Below are 13,368 nucleotides of genomic sequence, written 5' to 3'. Positions count from 1 at the left end.
TGACTGAAGAGATATCACCTTCACTGTTTCTTTTATCACATGAACACGGCACACTAACACAGATGTGTCCACGTGAAGATGATGGGTTGGGGTCGGACAAACAGTCAAACGTGATGAAGAGAGCATAGAAACAATCTTATCGCCTTATCGTAGTTGTTGGAGCCGATAGCCTCAACGCGGTCGTCGAAAAATCAACAACACTCAGTTTTCTCACACACTATTTTTATCTACAAACATATCCATGCATACGAAGTATACCTGTATATGCTTTCTCTTTTTTATCATATTTCACCTTTCGTTAAACCACATGAGGTGGGGTGGAGTAGACAGGCGAATAAAAAGACTGAAAAACTTTTATGCAGACATACTAAACACTAGGGACATTCGCTCGTTCTCTTTGATCCGCACAGCGACTGTATATATATACGTAAATGCAAATGCCTAAACCTAAATATGTATTTTCATATTATGTACATATACGGTGGCATTCGTACACGAAAACGAAGATTGGCTCCGGCCGTCTAGTAGTAACTTTTGCAATCGCTAGGCAAAGTGTATGATACAAATTTTGTTGCTATTCACTTAACGAACTTTTGCTTGAATCAAATACAGAAGCGATTATCTTATTTGGTATTTTATGTCACTTTTTCCATTTTTTAGAACACTTTTCATTCATTAATATTTCAAATTAACGGTTTACAGTAACGAAATTTACATTTTCTTAAACTGATATGTTTGATGAATTCTTCGTTCAAACTGTATTCCGATAATCTAGTATAATTCACTGTACTCGGCAACGGCTTTACTTTGACTCAATTCTGTGTAAGCCAATTCAACTTGCATACTTTTTCGTGGTCCCCCTCAAGCGTTTTGGGGCGCATACGCTCTGCGATAGCTCTCGCTCTCCCTTCCTCTCTCTTTTAACATACTTTCAATATTCTCTCTTCTACAGAGTTGTATGTCTGTGTACTTTGGGCTAGTAGGGTTACATTTTGCTATGTATACTTACTTGTTGAAATTGACTAAATACTTTTCAAGACTTGATTGCTCTGGATTCGGACGTGCGATCAGATAGGTTGAAAATTCATTAGTTCTTTGAATTCTAGACTAGAAATATATAAATGCAGTTTCTGAATTTGTTCTTATAACGCCCCTTTCAGAATTATAATTATCGTAAATTCGATTATTTTGTGTTTTATAATTGTGTATTCTGATAATTATGTAAAAATTGTTTTTGAAATATCAAAATTACATTATTTCAAATTTTTAAACCGAGGATCTATATTTCGAGTGTACCATAAATTTTTTGTATTTGGACGATTCCTATATGTTAAATTCATCGTTTCTGGCAACACTATCCCGTAACACTTGCCTGCACTTGGTTTAGTTATCCGTTGTTTTTTGTTTGACAGTTGCTGTTTTGTGTTTTTCTTCTTTTCCAAAAATAGTGAACAGCACATAGACAAAAATTTGGAAACGAAAAACTTTAATTTCACTTTTACTACGCTAAACAACTATTTCCGTTTTGCCGAAGAATATAAGCCGCCAATTTGCAAAGTATTCATCTTTTGTTATAATCCAATTGTAGGACGCAGAGGCATACAGAAGCAATGTCTACAATACGTACTGCTTTGCAAGTGATTACCAAGGCAGAGGAGTAAAAGAAATTGTTGAAAATATAAAACAGTCAGTAAATGATTAAGTACGTAAATTGAGGTGACCAACGACTGCAGGCGAAGCGCGGGTGTTCAATTGCACTTAAGTAAAACTAGTGCGAAAGATAGTAAATTGAGTGTGAGTAATTTTTTAGCGTAAATATACATATATTAGCTATTTAAAAGAATTTTTAAGGATCGCAAGTTTCGAAAGTGGCACCGAGTTTTACAAGATATTTGGAGCACCACTTACTCGATGCGTGTGCAATCTATGCAAAGACAAATCCTGACCATCAACCTATAGCTAGCCCTCAGAACAAGCACACACATTTATACCGAAACAGTTCATGTCAGCAGCAATGGGCAATTATGATGGTGAGAGTAAAAAATCGACAGCTTTAGGCAGTTGTATGGCGGCACTAAAATGGATACCAGTCATATTCATCGCGGCTGTGATCGCATGGTCATATTATGCTTATGTGGTGTCGCTTTGCTTACGTACGTATCAAATATAATTGCCTCTTTTGCAGTAATTAAATTACAGTTATATATTTATTTGCAGTATCCATCGAAAACGTCTTTGAACAAATTGTTTTTCTGATATTTTATCATATAATATGTGTGTTGTTTTTCTGGTCCTATTGGAATACCATCTTTACACCAGTTGGAACAGTTCCCCCGAATGTAAGTGTAAGCACATAATGCACTGTTTTGTTGTAAATATGGGTATATGTTTGCAGTTTAATTTAATCGTACATTTTACGGTTATCAATTCTTATCTGAAATGTTTGCGTTATCGCAATTTCTTATTATCCCAAAAGCCCCTACTTCATGTAACAGGTGCGAAACTTATTAAACAAAATTATATATTAATCGAAATGAGTCAGTATTTTATAAAGAATTTAATCAGCGATGCATTATAAATATGTGTGTAAGCGAAGGAATGAATTATTAAATTGTTTTGCCGACAACAATGCTTGTGTCAGTTCGTATATTTTTCGTTTTCATTTTAAGTATTTGAGAAGCTAAACCGGATACATTATGACGTCATATTTGATACGGTTTTGATTTTAGCTAAATACTTTGTAATTCTGTTTTCTTTTCGAATATTTAGTACTAAAGTAAATTAATACCTTAGACTTCTCTCATTACAAGACTTTACCAAAAGCGTTAATTCCGATTTCTCCTTACTTTGGAAGAAATTTATATACAAATCCGTCAATGAGTATCACTGATCCTTAATTTAAATGTGAATGTAAGTCTGTTTGTATGCTTTCAAGACGAAATACTTTAGGTACCCTAATGGGCAAAAGAATTTTTAATTAATTAATATTAAATGTAAGGGATTTTTTATGGATTGCAAAAATATATTTTTGCATATGTCTATGTATAGTGTATACGAAGCCGCTGGAAAAGCATAACAGCAAATTATGTACATATCTGCCGTCCCTTTATAATTTTTGTTATATAGTAACTATATTTTGTTTTTCAACCTCTCACAGTGGCGAATTCCAGAAGCAGAAATAGAGCATATATTTCATGCTGACTCTCAGGATCAACAAAAGAGAATACTAGAAAATTTTGCCAAGACGCTGCCAGTCACAAATCGGTTTGCTTTAAATGAATATTATCAATTTTCTTCAATTCAAATGTATGTCTTTCCTCATAATTCATTGTTAGCACACTGAATGGTTCGGTGCGTTTCTGTGAAAAATGCAAAATAATCAAGCCAGATCGTGCACATCACTGTAGTGTCTGTGGTGCTTGTGTACTCAAAATGGATCATCATTGTCCATGGGTTAACAATTGTGTCAACTTCACAAACTACAAATATTTTGTACTCTTTTTGGGCTATGCGTTACTTTATTGCCTTTATGTGGCCTTAACATCGTTGGAGTATTTCATACGCTTCTGGCGGGTAAGTGCAAACTCACACACACAAATACTACTTTTTTTTTTGCTGTATGCATGTGGCATGTTTTGATCAAGTAGTTGTTATTATTTACACTGAATTCCATACAAAATCAAACAATCACAAAATTGTTCAAAAATGAAGTTGGAACTTTCACAACAGGGCGATTTGAATGGTGGCATGGGACGCTTTAACATAGTGTTCCTGTTCTTTGTGTCGATAATGTTTGCAATAAGCTTGGTGAGCCTATTCGGTTACCATGTCTACTTGACGCTTATGAATCGTACAACGTTAGGTGAGCTAATAGCAAAAACGTATTTCATCAAATTGAAAGAATTTCCTAATGAATATACCCTAATCTCTTTAGAGGCTTTTCGAGCGCCAATATTCCGCATTGGTGGCCCAGACAAGAATGGTTTCAATTTGGGTAAATACGCCAATTTCCAGGAAGTGTTCGGTGACAACTGGAAACTGTGGTTTTTGCCAGTCTACACGAGGTAACTTTTCTTTCAACAAAAGAGAATACTATTTTGTATATATTTTATCGTAGTATGTGTGTTTTCAACATTTTTTATTTGTTCACAATTTTGTTGATATGTGCAATTTACGTGTGTGTGCAGCTTTTTCGTTTTAGCAATTTGTTAAATGTTATTTACTATAGAATGTGCACTACTGAGTAATCAGTTCTCCTCTGCCTTAAATATACCTTCAATTCTTATTTTCTGATTCTTTAACCATTTCTACTGAATGTAAATAGCATTTAAAAAAAAGTTATTTGGCAAATTAAAAACATGTTTGTTACATATCAGTTAGCTATACCCGCTCATTCATGCGCAGTTAATGTGAGCATTTACTTTTTTATTTTTATTAACTATGATTTCGTATTCAATCTGAATTTTACTTATTCAATTCAACGAAAATGTAGTTGCTAAGTTTTTAATTATATCTCAAAATAAGAAAATTAACCAACCATTTGTTTGTATTTGTTGCGAACAGAATTTAGTATGTAAGTATGAGCAGAGTTGCTTTGTGACAATACGCATTTTTAAACTTCAATATTAAGATTAAATTAAATATACATACTCTTACCGTATTGAGTGTTTGAACAATGAGATTGAAGGTCACTGTCTCCAGAATTGATTTTTAGGCTGTGTACGCACGAGGACTCTTTTGAGAAAAGGCGAAGTGTACATAATAATTCGCTGTTACGCAATTCCTTATTCCGTTCATTTAAATTTTTTTTATAGTTGCAATAGCGCTCGGCTGCAAATGAATATTTAAATTATGTTCCGAAATGTATCATCTATATTTTGTATGTAATATTAAAATATATAAGTATGTAAATAGCCATACGATAAAAAAAAATCGGTTTGAAAAGGACGAATAACGATAAAAATTACCTAATCCATAATATATATAAGAATTTGAGAAAGTAATATGAAATAAATAGCATTAAAGGAGAATTTGAAAACAATGAGTGTCGAAAAAATCCTCGTCTGGACGCAGTCTTATTGGAATTTGGCAGAATAAAATATTAACAGTTGGAAAATGTGTTGAGTGTAGTTATTTTGATCATCCAATTGTCCAAAAACTGTTTTTTCTTGAAAAAATAATTGCTTAGTTCTTATACGTAGCCTTTTTTTTACTATCGTAATGAAAGTCAAAGCATAGACTTAGTTCAAATGAAACGATGAATCCTTCTGTCAATCCCTTGTCCTCCTTACTATCCTAAATCTTTGGTGCATTCTGAGCAAAGTGCGAAATAATCAAATAGAAATGCTGTGCACACAAAATAATAACAATAACACATTTAACTGTAAACGACCGTGGAAAAATTACTAAAATCAAATAACAAAATTAAACTCGAATAATTTTCATTACCACACTCATATTTGTCGCAGTGTCGGCGATGGATTGACGTACACAACTCAAAAGCAGCATCAGATGCAGTCATACGACTCCATGGGCGATACCACGCAGCGAACCAGGTTAGCATATGAACCATTAAATCCAGTTAAATAGTGCGCAGATAAGTTCAAATGTAATGTAGCAGCTTGGCAGCGCTAGTAGAACCAAAACAAATAAATACACACATTGTTGTTGTTTTCCGAATGTTTTATACTAATCGCAGCATTTTGTCTTATCCACGCCCTTTACATTTAACATTTCTTATACTAATTTGAAAAAATACCCAAACACATCTTTTTTGTTATTATTATTATCTATATAAAAAACAAAAACGAAAACACCACAGCCAACATGAGTTGCTGCACGAAGACGATACACTGCCATTGAATATGACTAGTGCCGCTGTCGGCTCAGTATCTGCGGCTTCCACTGCAACGGTGAAATCGGTTGGCGCTGGAGTCAATGGAATGGTGGCTGTAATACCAGTTCAGCCGGCACAACCGGTGAAAGCGACCACACCGGCAGCGACCGACATAGAAGTTTTAGTTGTGCCAACTATGGACACTGCCAACGGGAATGTGATTATCAATATGAGAGACTTAGAAAGCAGTAATAACGAACAGCAGCAAAAACAAAATAATCAAAACGTTTAGAATTAGCTCAATGTGTGGTTACATTGATACTTTTAGTTCGCTGCATAATATCCAACGATTAGTTACTTAAAATTATGTAAATAATTAAGGACGCCGACGACTTCAATTGCGCTAAGAAATCAATAGAATTAAGCCGTTTGAGAACCCCTAAATATGTCATGGTACACCTTTATGTATGCCATTGGAATTGAGATAATTATGAAGGCCATTAGTGAGCCTATTAAACCGTTATTTATAAAGTTGAATAAATATAAGGAAATAAATCGGGTTAAAATGAGACTCTGAAGATTTTCCAGTACTTTATAACTGAATCATTAAAAACCTACAATTATCTTTATTAGCATGGAAAATATCTTGTTGATTTTGTTATTTAGTCTTATTATATTGGAAATATTTCCCGAAGTAGTTTTTTTTAGTTTTATGTTGAGGACGAAAGCGTTAACGAATATCAGAACACTGGAATTGTAACATAACTGCATTTAAAAACTAAACTAAGCATATGATCGCAAAAGAGAAAAGTAGGAATATTTGTAAACAATTTAAATCAACGATATCTTCATACATACCTAATAATATTTAGAAGATCATATATATAATAAGTGCGTTTTAATTTAAAGTTTTAAAAAGCATTTTAAAATTTCTTATGAACAAATGTCTATCTGTATGTATATATTTATACATGTGTACAAGTATCCACTAGAGTAATGTTAAGAAAATGCTTGTTAGAATAAGCCTTTTATACTTTAATTCCTTTTGGTATTTTTATGTTTTAGATTCTAAAATATTGCCATTCAACTCTCACTTTTGCTTTTCATTGAAGCATCTTTCAACTTATTATGGGAAAACTGAAATAGAAAGGGTATGCAATGCCAAGTGGCTAATAGCTCACGCAGCTCGTGACATTATAGTGATTAACCCTCTTTGACCACCAGTGTCTTTATTGTATAAAATATTTATTTATCGATGTAATACCCTTATGCTAAGTGTGTATATTTCACTGAAATATGTAATTGGTTCTATCTATTTATCTATCTACTACATACACATGTACATATTGCGCAATTTTGTAATACATTCAAAACTATAATAATATACTTTTTTAACACCGAATTCCGTACAATTAATTTTGAAATATTTTAAATGTATTTAGTAGTTTCTTATTTGAGTAAACGATGGAATTATGCAAAAGAATTTTGTGTTTTTAATTTGCCAAATTCACTTTCAGTCGCTAGTCAGCAGCGTTTTTAAAAGCGCTGAGTAGTTGTGCATGAAATACACTTTATTCATAGAGCCATGTATTATATCTAAATTTAAAGTTCGTTAATTGGTGACAAAAAACTGGAAAACCATAAAGTCAATGCGGAGAAAACTATCCGATTAGAAAATGGTCACAATACAAAATTCCGATCATACATTTGCAAATCACGGGAATTAGGAATTCATAGTTAAAGTTGTGAAGTTGTGGGACTTTTCCCTACATACCTTAAGTATTGTATGAATTTCGTAAAATTTAATAAACTTCTGGTATTTATATCTATTTATCTGCTCGAATGTCAAAGCTTCTATTCTGGAAAATGTATATTAGCAATTATAGCACACATATCCTTCTCCCCTTTTTGAACAGCATGGGTGATGGCATCAGCTATCCAATACGTCATTTAGATGAGGACGCCGAATCGTTGCTGGGCAATAGCGATACACGCATTGAAATGGAGGAGGATGTCTTTCCAGAGACTCGTTTTCACAACACATACATTCCATAGTTGATAATTTCTGACGATAACGTGGCTTCATATTATATTTAGTTGAAAAACGGAGTACATTATTTTACGTTATTCTTATTATATAATTTTAGAATGAGATTATCTAAATTTTTTTGTTATTATTACGGTCACGTTTTGAATAAGTCAAAAACTCAACGAAAATATGCAACATTTTTAGAAAAAAGGTGGTACATACAAAGGTATACCTACTATGTACATATTTATAAAATGTATATGGTTTTAGTCTTATAATCATGTGTGTATTATGTTATCTGTGCATTAATAGTTAGTTTCGGTGGAACTGCGTAGTTCCATACAATATAGAAATATACCGACTCAGTGCTTCGTGGGTACTTCTGAACCGGACTGACAAACGAAATTTGTAACTTCAAGCTTAAAGCAGCGGGAACGGTTCCATGCAGTTTCTCTTCGCTAAATTTTGTGTAGCGAAATGATAAATAATAATGTATGTATGTATTGAAAACGTATTACAATTGAATGAAATTATAAAAAATAATGTACAATATATTAGTTAATAAGTTTCCTACCAAAACCATATTTATACATATGTATGTGTGAATGTATTTCATATCAAAGCAAAAATGTGGCAAGGAGGCATAGTAATTATAATATTTAAAATCAACCGTTTGCAAATAGAAGCAGAAAAGTGTAATTAGTATTAATTTAAGTGCGCAGTATTTTTCAAAATATAATTTTGATTTAAATGCTTTTAATTCTGCTTAGTCTGTAAAATGTGTGTCACTCTTGAATGAACTTATTCTAAGAAGCCTTGTATTGCAGTTTTCCCAGTTCATTACTCTTAATTAGAAGCTCAGTTCGTTTGTTGCTCATAAAACCTGGGAAAGAGGCTAATCCTGAGGACTGTGGACGGATACGAGATGAGTTAGTTTATCAGAAGTCATTCCATAATCCAGACTTTTTAGATTCGTACATTTAGAGGTTTCATGCAAATAAAAGTGTCTCACATGCCCTGCTCTGACACATTTCCAGCTTAAACTCACCTAATTTAGTTATTTTCCAAACTAAAATCAATCACCATAGCAGATTTTTTTTTAAATCGCGATAAACATTTACTGTAGATGTGTACCTATGGTTTTTACTCATTTATGTGGATATGCACATATGTATGTATGTCAGGTACAATATTTGAGTTATGTTTAGCGCTAACATCTTTATGTACATGTATGTATGTAAAAACATGCACTGGTACCTAAAATAAATATGTATAAAGAAATATTGATTTTTAGTAAAATGTATTGAAATTGAGAAGAAACGACAAAAACTAGTTTAATTTTGCAGTCTAATCTATTTCAATTAAAACAAAACATCATACATAATTATCGGTGTTAGTGAGCTGTGTAAAAATAATACAAACAACAAAAGTAGAATATAAGAGAATGTAACCAACGGCAAAACAAGCATAACCGGCATAACGGTTTCGCACAAAACAAAATTCAAAATTTTATCAGAATATAACGGCTATGTGACGCGTAGACGTAGATGGACGTAGATGTGAGCAAATGTGTATATAGGTCTACTCAGAACAATAAATACTACTGCAACACTAATATTTCATCAGTTGCAAGTACATTATTATTTGTAAAATAAATTTATTTTCATGAAAAAGGCTCACGGTCGCGAAATGCAAAGTACACTGGAATACAGCATTTAAAAAGACCCAATTAACTATTTTTTTTATATATTTTGTTTAGAGTATGTAAACTTCATTTATACAAGCTGTTGACTCTATTTAACTGGAGCTTGCGTAAATAGTTATTCGTAAGCGTGGATTACTAGTATTATATAAATAAATCTATACAGAAAACATACATTTTTGGGTTGATTCATTGTGGGGGAATTGGATATACCAATGTATTTATTATACAAAAAAGCTCAATGCGATCATTTGTACATTAACAAGTAAAAAGGCATATGATTTTTTTTTTTTTTTTGATGAAATAACGTCAATAGTTGAAAGTGTTCGTTTAAAAAGCCTCATATCCAATTTCACCTTAAGAATGTATATATTTTAAATTCAGGTTAAAATGACATACAAAGGTCTGTTGTTTAAAATGTTTATAAACAATTTATAATATAATGATTATTTCGGTTCCTACAATAATAATTAAACTTAATTAGTCAAAGCGACTTAGATCGCCTAAATCTTTAGATGGTACCGTTGATTTGATCTCATTCGTTGGCACTACTTCGAAGTCGTCATTAATCGTACTCGAGGCATTATTAAATTGCCTTGAAGCTTCTGGAGGTGCATGCTGGCTTTCGTCTCTTGAATTCATAAGTGTCGCTTTGCTTTCCATTATATTCTTTCGGTGCTCTTCTTGGTTAACCTCATGACTGTTCACATGTTCGTCAAATTTACGTTTCTTGCTTTTCTTATTACTTTTAATCACATCTGGACGGATGCCAGTATTATCACTGCGCGGCAGTTGGTATTCATCAAGTTTTTTCTCCACTTCCGGTACACTTGGTTCGAATTTTTCCTGCAGTGCTGCCAAAGCAATTAGCAATGCCTCTTCCGTTCGAATTGTACGCGACCCTTGACGTGGCAACACATTCACATAATGATCGAAGAGTAGACCAGGGTCATCTACATTCAGTTTTTCATCATTGGCCAGGGCCTCTTCGAGACCTTTTAAACCGCCAAATACAATAAGTAGATGGTTGAATTTGTATAAACGGTTTGGCACCTCGTGCACATTAGTACCACGATCGGAAGTACCTATTGTAAGATCATATCCCCCAGCATAAGGACCCTTTGTGAAAATTTCAGCAAGAGAATGAGCAATCCGTACTGAATAACCCCAATAAATGCCTGTTTCTCGTCGGGGTTCTTCTGGACTGACAATTTTGCCTCGCAGTTTTTTGTTGTTATCTAGAAAAATTTAAAACGATCAAATCTCCACAAACAATATAATGAATTAAGTATACCTTTCACATTGTCCAACTTAACTGTGACGCGGACACCCGGTTCAATGGCTTTATTAACTAACACGTCATTCAATAAGCCCACGTTAACATACGAATGTCCGTCTTTTGCCTTTTTGTCTGAAATTATTCCTTCACGATATAGAAATACGTTTTGTTGACGCAAGTGATGTGGCGTGTCCAATGGATTCAACAAGCCCGAGTACTTTAAATCTTTATGTAAGGGGAAAAAGAACTTCCGTAGATATTGAGGGCATTCCAAGTACTGAAGGATACGCGCTAATTGCAAGCAACTACTCCGCACTGTTGGCGGCCGGGAGTCACCATCGTTTGCGTTTTTCTCATCATCAGAGTCATAATTACGTTTCGTTTCACGTGCCGTTGCCACACCCACATCATCGAACACTATTACTTCATGTACACGAAAAATACAAGCAGCGCGCGCGATTTGACCAGCAACATAAGAACGTAATTCGGCAGATTGTGCATTCTCCAATATGGAACCTGGTACCGCTATGCTTATTGTTGAAGGATCGGCTTTAATATTGTCTGTACCTTCCACATTAGCCTTAGCTTCCTCGAGGACAGACTGTGAATTTTTCTCCAATTCTTTGAGCAGTTTATCCTGTTTACGCTGCTTTTTTAGAGCTTTTCGTTCCTCATTAATTCTTTTCCATGATTTTGGTGGCTCCTTTCCTATCAAGACTGGTGGCATTTTTAATTTCCTTATAATTTGTAATTGTTTTGATTTTAAATACAGAAAAATCAACTTAAGGAATTATAAAAATTGTTCACGATATTTGTGAATTGCACGTGTAGAAAATGGCAAGAGTTTTGTGGTGAATATAATTTTTTGACAGTTGATTGTCAGCTGGTTATCATAATTTTTCTTTTGATATTTTAATTCGTAGTTGTGATATGGGCTTGTTATCAAACATTTGCGAAGTCCTGTTTCCTGTTTATTATTTATGGTAGAGGTTTCAAAATAAAAGTACAATGAGCCGAGAAGTATTGGCACCACCATTACAACGAATGGACAACAATCGCTGCTATCGTGTAAATTTAATACATGAGGACTTTGGTAATCAACTTGCAGCTATGCAGCGCAAAGAACATAAACCTGAAACAACAAATGGCGAAACTGCATATATGGAGCAAGGTATGTACAAGTCTCGCTTTCACCATTTACACATTCCATACTCTATTATTATTCCAGACCTCTATGCCGAAGATGACGATGATGAGCAAGAAAATAGCGAAAATTTCCAAATAGAGGAACTTACAAGCGGTCATTATAAGCTGACTATGCATGTTGCACAGTAAGAGGACATTCCCTTGTTTTTAATACCAACTTAATCAGAATCCTTTTATTTTAGGAGCTTTTACGGTGGCTTGATCGGTTTCAAAGGCAGCACGAAACGGCGCATTGAATCAGAAACGCGTACAGAAATTTTTATTCCACGCAATAGAGAAGGTGGTCCGAAACAAGTCGAAGATATCACTATAAAAGGTCAGTTGTAAATATATTTATATATTATACAATTTATATCACTATTACAACTTTAATTTCAGGTAAAACACGAGTAAGCGTTATGATGGCTCGGAGAAAGATTAATTTGCTAATAGTTTCTCTGCGCAAACGTATGCGACCAACACATTTTGCGTGTGTACCATTAAATTTTGGAGAAATAAAGGAGCGATTCTGTGAATTTAAGGTACATATAAGTTTTATGCTTACAAACGTACTTAAATAGATTTTCTTACCTCAGAAAGAACTTCTGGAGCTTAATTTGCCAGGTATTGATGAAATGCTTTTCCAAACTGAGGAGTGCATACATTTAACATTAAGCACATGCGTATTGCTAGACGCCGCTGAGCGTTCTAAAGCTGTAGAGATATTACAAAGTTGCAAGTACGAGATAGTGTATTGTTTTAAAATTTTATACATATATAAATAATTTTTTTTTTGTTATCAAGGGCATATCTCTCTGACCTACGAACACCATTTCAAATTGAAGTTAGGGGACTGGAAATTATGAATGATGACCCAAGTGCAGTGCGTGTATTATATGCAAGAGTAGAATCCGTTGAATTACAAAAGTTTGCTGATTTGGCAGTGCAGCCATTTTTGCGTAGTGGTTTAGGGTTTGATGATTATGAGCGAGATAATGTGAAACTGCATATGACTATAATGAATAATCGGTATCGCAAACAGTTAGACGCGAAAGCAGCAGGCTCTTTCGATGCGCGTGAAATATTAAAGCGTTACGGTGACTACTATTTTGGAAGAGTGGAGTGCAATGAGGTGCATTTGTGTGTGATGCATCATACATCGGGTGATGAACATGGAACTTTCTACAAAATCACTGGAAGCTTAAAGTTCTAAAAATAAAAATGGACGGCTTCATAATTTTGTATTTATTTATATTGAATGTGTGCTCATCTCAATTTGTGTTGCTCGACCCCCAGTTTTTGTAGTACTTTCAAATCTGAAATCATTTTAAATTCAA

At 33.8% G+C, this 13,368-nt stretch overlaps 4 protein-coding genes across 11 annotated transcripts in view; 2 read left to right on the top strand and 2 right to left on the bottom strand.

The window, feature by feature from the left end:
* The window catches only part of LOC108973233 (cAMP-dependent protein kinase type II regulatory subunit), a 71,480-nt gene extending 70,664 nt beyond the window's left edge, over positions 1-816 (bottom strand). Inside the window, exon 1 of one of the 5 annotated variants that reach the window (XM_018940317.1) lies at positions 716-816. The gene's annotated coding sequence lies outside the window, so the exon portion shown is untranslated. The other 4 variants (XM_018940319.1, XM_018940318.1, XM_018940321.1 and 1 more) reach the window with 4 other exon arrangements.
* A 577-nt stretch (positions 817-1,393) lies between these two features.
* On the top strand, positions 1,394-8,625 carry LOC108973231 (palmitoyltransferase ZDHHC15). 4 transcript variants are annotated; one of them, XM_018940305.1, is made up of 9 exons: positions 1,396-1,794; positions 1,852-2,153; positions 2,218-2,339; positions 3,158-3,264; positions 3,336-3,573; positions 3,730-3,862; positions 3,935-4,064; positions 5,469-5,555; positions 5,822-7,238. In XM_018940305.1, the coding sequence occupies exons 2-9, from the start codon at positions 2,003-2,005 to the stop codon at positions 6,126-6,128; spliced, it is 1,275 nt and encodes a 424-aa protein (XP_018795850.1). In that variant the 5' UTR covers positions 1,396-1,794; positions 1,852-2,002; the 3' UTR covers positions 6,129-7,238. The 4 variants fall into 4 exon arrangements, with proteins under 4 accessions (XP_018795852.1, XP_018795851.1, XP_018795850.1 ...); XM_018940304.1 differs by having other exon boundaries at positions 3,712-3,862; XM_018940307.1 differs by lacking the exons at positions 5,469-5,555; positions 5,822-7,238 and adding an exon at positions 7,753-8,625 and having other exon boundaries at positions 1,394-1,794.
* A 1,130-nt stretch (positions 8,626-9,755) lies between these two features.
* LOC108973230 (putative methyltransferase C9orf114) lies at positions 9,756-11,684 on the bottom strand. The gene is made up of 2 exons (XM_018940303.1): positions 10,862-11,684; positions 9,756-10,805 (listed from the first exon to the last, which is right to left on the bottom strand). Exons 1-2 carry the CDS (start codon positions 11,571-11,573, stop codon positions 10,048-10,050), a joined length of 1,470 nt encoding a protein of 489 aa, XP_018795848.1. The 5' UTR covers positions 11,574-11,684; the 3' UTR covers positions 9,756-10,047.
* An 85-nt stretch (positions 11,685-11,769) lies between these two features.
* On the top strand, positions 11,770-13,267 carry LOC108973232 (activating signal cointegrator 1 complex subunit 1). Its single transcript, XM_018940308.1, has 6 exons — positions 11,770-12,017; positions 12,075-12,177; positions 12,235-12,368; positions 12,431-12,573; positions 12,628-12,770; positions 12,836-13,267. Exons 1-6 carry the CDS (start codon positions 11,855-11,857, stop codon positions 13,242-13,244), a joined length of 1,095 nt encoding a protein of 364 aa, XP_018795853.1. The 5' UTR covers positions 11,770-11,854; the 3' UTR covers positions 13,245-13,267.
* The last annotated feature ends 101 nt before the right edge of the window (positions 13,268-13,368 follow it).

This window comes from Bactrocera latifrons, unplaced genomic scaffold, assembly GCF_001853355.1.
Source record: "Bactrocera latifrons isolate USDA-ARS-PBARC rearing strain unplaced genomic scaffold, ASM185335v1 scaffold_47, whole genome shotgun sequence".
Lineage (NCBI taxonomy): Eukaryota > Metazoa > Arthropoda > Insecta > Diptera > Tephritidae > Bactrocera > Bactrocera latifrons.
The sequence above is the reverse complement of the archived record's forward strand: the minus strand, read 5'-3'. Positions and strand labels throughout refer to the sequence as shown.

Coding starts and splice junctions, on each gene's coding strand:
- LOC108973230 (XM_018940303.1), bottom strand. CDS start 11,573: ATGCCACCAGTCTTGATAGGAAAGGAGCCACCAAAATCATGGAAAAGA. Junction 10,806..10,861: donor TAAGTTGGACAATGTGAAAG/GTATACTTAATT, acceptor AAATTTTTCTAG/ATAACAACAAAAAACTGCGA.
- LOC108973232 (XM_018940308.1), top strand. CDS start 11,855: ATGAGCCGAGAAGTATTGGCACCACCATTACAACGAATGGACAACAAT. Junction 12,369..12,430: donor CGAAGATATCACTATAAAAG/GTCAGTTGTAAA, acceptor CTTTAATTTCAG/GTAAAACACGAGTAAGCGTT. Junction 12,771..12,835: donor GAGATATTACAAAGTTGCAA/GTACGAGATAGT, acceptor TTTGTTATCAAG/GGCATATCTCTCTGACCTAC.
- LOC108973231 (XM_018940304.1), top strand. CDS start 2,003: ATGTCAGCAGCAATGGGCAATTATGATGGTGAGAGTAAAAAATCGACA. Junction 2,154..2,217: donor TGTGGTGTCGCTTTGCTTAC/GTACGTATCAAA, acceptor ATTTATTTGCAG/TATCCATCGAAAACGTCTTT. Junction 3,574..3,711: donor ATTTCATACGCTTCTGGCGG/GTAAGTGCAAAC, acceptor TCAAAAATGAAG/TTGGAACTTTCACAACAGGG.